General features: G+C 53.2%; 1 protein-coding gene across 1 annotated transcript in view; it reads right to left on the bottom strand.

Annotated features, from left to right (window-relative positions):
- Window positions 1-6,654: 6,654 nt before the first annotated feature.
- The window catches only part of CDK5RAP1 (CDK5 regulatory subunit associated protein 1), a 13,556-nt gene continuing 13,018 nt past the window's right edge, over window positions 6,655-7,192 (bottom strand). The window contains 1 exon segment of the mRNA XM_009873119.1: window positions 6,655-6,676. Within this exon segment, the coding sequence (XP_009871421.1) occupies window positions 6,655-6,676 (22 nt within the window).

The following is a 7,192-nucleotide window of genomic DNA, read 5'->3' as shown; positions in this document are numbered from 1 at the left end:
TCCCTTCATCCTGCCCTGGGCTTTGCCTCGTTCCTGGGTCGGGGTGTATAAAAGCGGGTCCCGCCGGCCGCGGCAGTGACACCCCCACCTCAGAGGGCTCCAGGTAAGCGGCGTCGAGGCACCGCGGCCACAGAGCTCCCGCTCACCTTGCACGACCTACAGCAAAGTGCAACTCGGCTTTAAAAGCAAGAATTTTAATGAGGTTCTCCTTTGATTTCTGGAGCGGCATTTAATCATTTATGAAAATTAATTTTTAAAGCTGGCAGTGCTTTTGCTTGTCAAATTCCGTGCTAATTTTTGCTGTTGTTAAGTTTGTTGCAGCGACTGAGGTAGCAGAAATGACTGGGGTTTTTTTCCTTCGCGATCTTGGTGACCAGAATTCGGAACAATTTTCAGTTCCTCGGGTCTCATCTCAGCTGGTAGAAAATATGGGTTTATCTGCAAAGCCATACGTACGTTTTGCATGTGCAGCATGTTCAGCTCGTTTAAATGCCTGTGACCAAGGAGGTACCGAGCTGACAGATATCGTTAACAACTGCAGAGGTAGTTGTCTGCTTTGTCACATATTCTCTCGAAGAGCTCCTCTAAAAGACCTGACACCCATTTCGGTATCCTTTTACGATGCTGCGCACGTCTTGCAGAGACCCTCCAACAAATCCCACTGATTTTATTTGACACGATTTTCAATAGAAGCTGCTCAAGCCTCTATCTTCCTTCTCCTGTTCAATAATCACAGCTACAGGAGCTGCGCATCATTACATGCCGATCAAAGGGAAAATGTAAAAGACAGTCTAGTGAATTAAAGTCTAATTTAATTGTGCCAGGAACTGTCATAGAGGGATTTTTTTTTCAAAGTATCTGGAACAGATAAAGAAGTTGTTCAGCCTGACCTAAATAACGTTATTTCAGGGTGCCAAACCTCCGCAATGTGCAGCCCCAGCACTGTTTTTCCTCGGCAGGGACCAGCCGGGGCGTCCGGCGGGGACAAGGCTCCAGGACCCACTTTGGCAGAGCCTCTTTTCATTTCCTTGCAAATACCTTTCTGCGCATAAACAAACACTCCACGGCGCTGGGTGCAACCCCGAGCAGTCGTCCTCGTGCGGGAACATGAGGTCCTTGAAGCTGCTTTCTTTTGACTGGAGGCAGATCAAGTATGGGGAAAACGGGCTCTTCTCACAGCCTGAATGGAGCAAGATGAGAAAAACAAATAACCTGCCCACGGGAAAGTGACTCTAATTTTGGCTGTGCTTTGAGCTTTAATAACGCCAGGTGTTCTTCCCAGCCAGGAGAAGGACACGACTTTGACACAAAGCATTTTTCATCCGGCCATGCCCCTTTGAGTGTTCTTCTTTCAGGGCCATTCCAGAGCGGTGGGAATCCATCCATCTTTTTCCGCACAAGGTCCTCCTGCCTCATCTCCATGCCTCTCGCTCTCTTCAAAAATGTCATTTTCTCCTTCTGAGCCTCCCTGCACCCATCTCTGCTGCAGGGTGGTCCAGCCAGGTGTGGGGACATCAGCTGCTCTGGAGCATCTCGTCACTGGCCTCAGCTGCTCCCTGATAAGCAGAAGCAATTTGACCTTTCTGGGTGGAAAAAGGGTGCTGCATGTCTGGGCTGGTCCCCAGGGCTGGGGGACACGTCCAGGGGGCACCTGCACAGGAGGGATGAAGAGCTGGACCGGTACCCAGGCTTCTGATTCCCACGTGGTGGGACTGATGCTCGGGCTGATGTGGTTCTCTCCACAGGTGCCGGGTCAGGAGATGTTGCCCTTCTGGTGCCTCATCCTTCTTGGGGGCCTCCTGCCTCCCACCCAGGGCCTCCCCATCCTGGGCAGTGTCCTAGGGCAACCCAAAGATGGTGAGCTCGGTGTTTTTTCTGTGTTTCCCAGGGGAGTGTTGTGGCACAGGCAGCCGTGAGGTCACCTCGGTGCCGGCATGTCCTGTGTCACATCGGGCTGGTGGAGCATCCCTCCACTCATCAGGGACCTGCCTCTGGGCAGGCTCGGTCCCGTGGGGAACCCAACTCTGCACAAGGGTGCTCAGGGCTCCCCTTGAGACCTTACGAGAAGGTGAACCTAATAAACTGTCTGGTCAACGAATCCTTCCCAGCAGCAGAAGTCTGATGAGTAACTGGGATTTCCTTGGTGCAGGTCTGCTTGGTACCGGTCTCCTCGGCAGTGAGGGTCTCACCAGCAGAGCAGGATTGCTTGGCACAGGACTTCCTGGTGTAGGAGGGCTGCTCGGTACTGGTCTCCTTGGCAAAGGAAGTCCAGGTGGAGAAGAAAGTGGAGGTCCTCTTGGTGCTGAAAATGAATCCAGCAGATCAGGGGTCCTTGGCACAGGCCTCCTAGGTGAGGAAGGTCTGCTTGGTATGGGAGAAGAGGGTTTCTGGGCAATGAAAACCAGTACAGTAACAGAGGTCTGACTGTTGCAGGAGGACAATCTGGCAGCAGTGGTCTGCTTGGCACGGGCATCCTTGGTGGGGAAGGCCTTGGCAATGGCCTCCTTGGCAACAAAAGCCTTCTTGGAGAAAAAGGGCTGCTTGGCACAGGGCTGCTTGGAAAAGGAGGTACAGGAATCCTTGGTGGTGTAGGCCTTGGAACAGGCATCCTTGGTGGGGAAGGCCTTGGCAATGGTCTCCTTGGCAATGGTCTCCTGGGCAACGGTCTCCTGGGCAATAAAAGTCTTCTTGGAGAGAAAGGTCTGCTTGGCACAGGGCTGCTTGGAAAAGGAGGTCTCTTAGGCAATGGAAGTCTACTTGGTCTTGATGGTCTTCTGGGTGAAGGAGGACTGCTGGGCGAAGGAGGACTGCTGGGTGGTGGAGTCCCTCAGAAATCAACACGCTTCGCCTGGTAAGTGAGAGCAGGAGCCCAGCAGTGGTGCTCACTGCAGGATAATGAACAGTGTCTGAAAGATGGGGTCCCCTAAAGGGGTGCTCCAGGAACCTGATCCTCTTTGTTATACAAACAACCAGTCCCGGGCTCACAGCCCATGTGAGGAGCTGCAACAGGGGAATTCCAGCCAGAGACTGGCAAAGTCTTTCCCCTCGGGAGGGATGTGATACTGTGGTGGACACCCCAGGAGGTGGGTCTCCCCTTGGAGATCATCGAGATTCAGTGGGACATAACCCTGAGCAACTTGACCTTGCTTTGAAGTTGGTTCTTCTTGGAGCAGGGGTTGGTCTTTGCCCACCTTCACTTTTAACTGGGAATATCCACAGAGGTAACAGGTCAAAGGACAAACAGGTGGAGATGGGACTGCAGGGTCTGCTCCTGCTGATCCTGCCATCTCAAGGTGAGTTTGCTTCGGTGTCGACCCCTAGGCTGAAGGTGTTGAACCTTGAGAACGTCCGAGTGTCGTGGAAGGTCCTTGGAGGGGGCGAGCTTGTGCTGAACCTCTACTCGAAGCTGGTTCTCCGCTTGCCAGGGTGAGCAGGGCTGGTGGGTGAGACAGCAGAGCGGGCGGTTTCGATTTCCTCCGTAACCCTCGAAGCTACTTCCTTATTTTTCAGGGTTTTCCGCTTTCTGAGCGGATCCTCGGTAGAAACCAACATCACGTCACACATTGCCCTGACCCAGGACACCCCTGGGGACCTCAAGTTGGTGATTAAGGATTGCAGCAATCTGCTCGGCGGCTCCCACGTCAACCTGCGGAAGGGGTGAGTGTGGGCGCATCCCCCTCCCTGGGCTCATGGCACCCACAGACCCACCACACACAGGAGCTGAGCCCAACCCTCCTGGGGCTTCCCCAGCTGCGCTTCACGTCGGGGGCAGCTTCCCCCACCCCAAGGTGCCCGGCGGGTGCTGGTGTTGAGGCTTGAGACCCCCAAGAGCTTCGCTGACAAAGGTTAAACTCAGCAAAAACCTCAGAGGCAACACGTGGAGTAAACAGGAGCTCCAGCATCCAGCTATGAGGAAACCATGGGATGGGGATGGGGTGTTGGGGTGAACAGGGGGAAATCAGTAAAATGAGGGGCAGGACCAGCGCGCGTCGGCTCTCGGCAAGTTTGCAGCGGGGCAAAATGTCAGTCTCGAATCTGGGCACAGATTTACACCTCAGCCGTCAGATTTTGAGAACCAGACTGGGGGAGCTGTGGGCTCGCAGCATCTTCTAACATCAGAGAAAGGAGGACGAGGGTGCTGCCCCAGCTCCAGCGCTGCTGCCCCACTAACAAGCCGGGCTCTGGCCTGATGCTTCTGACAACTTCCCCGGCAATTTTTGGTCTGTCTTCTTCTCCCTCTGCAGCCTCCTCCTCAACCTGGTGAGCAGTTTGCTGAACTCTTCCCTTCAGACTCTTGTGCCTGCACTGGTGAGTGCCTCGAAGTCCCTTGCTCTTCAAAATTCAAAAGAGTCTGCACTTCAAAATTGCTCTTGCTGTAATTGTCTCTCAGATTTACACACACACACACACACATATATATATATGTCTGTGCCTGCACAGACACACACCCACAGCCCGTAAGTGAATTCTGCAAACTTCCTTGATCTTTCTTACAGTCAGAATTTATTTGTTAGAAGTAATTCCAATTCCATCATGCAATGTTATGGGATAATTTGTAACCAATTGCTTTCTGAAACGCCTTCAGGAACCGAGCCGGTGTGGTAAGCAGGAGTGACAGCCTCACTTAGAGAAAAGGTGCTTGTTAGAAAATCTTTTATTCTGCTAAATAGAATCTGTGCCATTTTGAGCAGGGGTTTGAACAATTTATATTGCTCTTTTTCCAAGGAGGAAACTGTGCTCTAGGAGCTGATTGCTCCATCTTGATTTAAAGTCTCTGAAACTCAAACGATGTCAGGAAAACACATTCCTACACCCACGACACTCTCACCAAAGTTGTGCCACTTCTTACCGTTGCAGCTTTGCCCGTTAGTGAACATTTGGGTCAGCATCATCAATATCCAGCTACAATTCCTCAACCGTAAGTCATTACACTTTCTATAGGAATTTTTGGGGTGACACCTGAGCTGTGCATGACCAGCCACCTCCACAGGCAGCAGTGGAGCTCAGGGGCGTCCTTGGGGGAGCCACGGTCGTGGGAGCACGATGCTGTCCCCGCGTGGCTGCAGCCAGCTCCTGGGCAGGCATCTGGCTCTGCACAGCCCCTCTGGCCTCTCCCTCTCCCCAGGTGTCGTTTCCTTTGGGCTCCTGGGGAAAATCTACTCCGTCCTCTCCAACTTGCCCCTGAAGTCTGAGCAGGTCTTTGAGCTGGATTTGCAGGTTTGGCCATGCCCATCCCCGACCCCCCCTGCATTGCCCCCCCAGCCTGTCGCAGCCTCCATGGCCACACGCTTTAACATCTCCTTGTTTTTTTTCAGAATTCCCCATTCCCAGCTGCTTTCATTGACTGGCTCCTTCAGAGTAAGTCAGGCCCCAGTGGGGATCCCCGCCAGGGTGCGTGCGCTGGAAAGAGGCCGCAGCTGCGTCTGTGGGGGGGATGCAGCCCTGGGGTGGAGCAGGTCCCCACGGCCCCAGGGGGTGCAGCCAAAGCCGTGAGGTGCTGATGCATCTCAGGGCAGTTCTGCAAAGCATGTGCACCCCACACGGCACGGTGGCCCCTGGTTCTCAGAGCCATCCCCTGGCTCAGGCACAGGCAGGGTTACCCATGAATGGCGGCCACAAGACCAAGTCTGTGCGCTCTCCCAGAAAAGTCACTTCACCTCTCGTAAAAGGGTTTAATAATATTTACTTAATAAGAGTGAATAATGGTCCTCAGGACGCTGTGAGGATTAATTAATATTTGCAGAGGTGATTGGAAGAACCTTGAACTTCGTTTTGAAGTTAATATAGAGGAGCGAAGGACGAGCTGGAAGCTGTCCCAGGCTCCCCGGAGGTGTATTCCTCAGGGCACTAAATCATCTCTGCCCATAAAGCTGGGCGCTCTCACGCCCCCAGCACATTGGGCACCGCGGAGTTCCCAGGGCTGGGAGGGGCTGGAGGGTCCGGAGCGCTCTGACCAGGGTCCCTCTCCCCCAGCTGCAGGTGTCAATCCCGGGAGCATCCCGTAGCCGTGGGGCCGGCAGCTCCACGGGGTAAGGAGGATTTGCTGGCTGAGGACCTGGCTCAGTGCTCTGTGTGTCAGCGCCTGGGCACCAGGGCTGACCCTGCCACCAGGTCACAGGAGGTGGCAGGGGAGCACAGGGCTGCCAGTCCAAAACCTCAGCTTTGGTGTTTCTCCCAGGTGCCCCCATAGGCAACTCCCACCGCTCCACCCCAAAGAGGAGAAGGAGGGATGTGATGAAGATGACTTGATACACAGAGAATAGATGTGAAAATGGAGAAACCCAACCAAGAAAATACGCTATTTCTTCTGCATTGCACTTCAGCCTTGTCAGACTTTGATGTCTCTGTCCAGCCCAGGGTCACCTGTGCTGATGGTTACCTGTGCTACCTGTGCCGATAGTGCTGCTGACAGTGGCAGCAGGAGCCCCAGGGTCGTACCCATGTACCAGCTCGGCCCCTTGTCACTGGCAAAAGTTCTGCCGTGACCCTCGGGTCCATCCTCCCGCACACTCACCTGACGCCTGGTGCATGGCCGCAGTCTGGGGCAGGTAATTGCTTGGCACAGAGGAGACTTTCCTGGTGCTGGACCAAGACATCTCATCTGGTGGTGGCAACTCTGTCCCTGAGCAGCCACCCCACGGGAGTTTTGTGAGTTTACACCAACCGCACCAAATTCCTGTGAAGGGAAGAGCAAAAAGGGACAAACACGGCTGAAACACAAATGCTTTGCCTTTGCTCTCCTATTTCTTGATTAGTTTTTCATTTCAGAAGGAAATTTTGGTGTTTCCATTGATTTCACAGCATTACAAAAGAAGGCAAAAAAGGCCTACGTGCCCATTCAGACGTGTACTTAGCTGGTTTGTTCCCAAGCAGTTGTGCTTTGAACTGAAAGGAGTAAACGCTGTCCTGTCTTGTAATCTCCAAGTGGATTTGGAAGTGTGGCATTGTGGGCGAGGCGGATTCGCATCCCTTCTGTTACTCCTTACAATAAAAAGGATTTTTCTTCAGCTGCAGTCAGCACGTGATTTGGTTTCCTTCCAAACTGCTGAAGTTTTTTTGCACTTGCAAGGGTTTTGTTATTTATCTCTCCTATCAGCTACAGGAGTAACTCACATGCAAAGAATATTTAGTGGGTAAGTCTGCTGGAAAGGTGGGGACCCATGACAAGCTGCAGCCTCGGAGCCGAGTCTAA

The sequence above is a fragment of the Apaloderma vittatum genome, unplaced genomic scaffold (assembly GCF_000703405.1).
Source record: "Apaloderma vittatum isolate BGI_N311 unplaced genomic scaffold, ASM70340v1 scaffold23937, whole genome shotgun sequence".
NCBI classification, from domain to species: Eukaryota; Metazoa; Chordata; class Aves; order Trogoniformes; family Trogonidae; genus Apaloderma; species Apaloderma vittatum.
The sequence above is the reverse complement of the archived record's forward strand: the minus strand, read 5'-3'. Positions and strand labels throughout refer to the sequence as shown.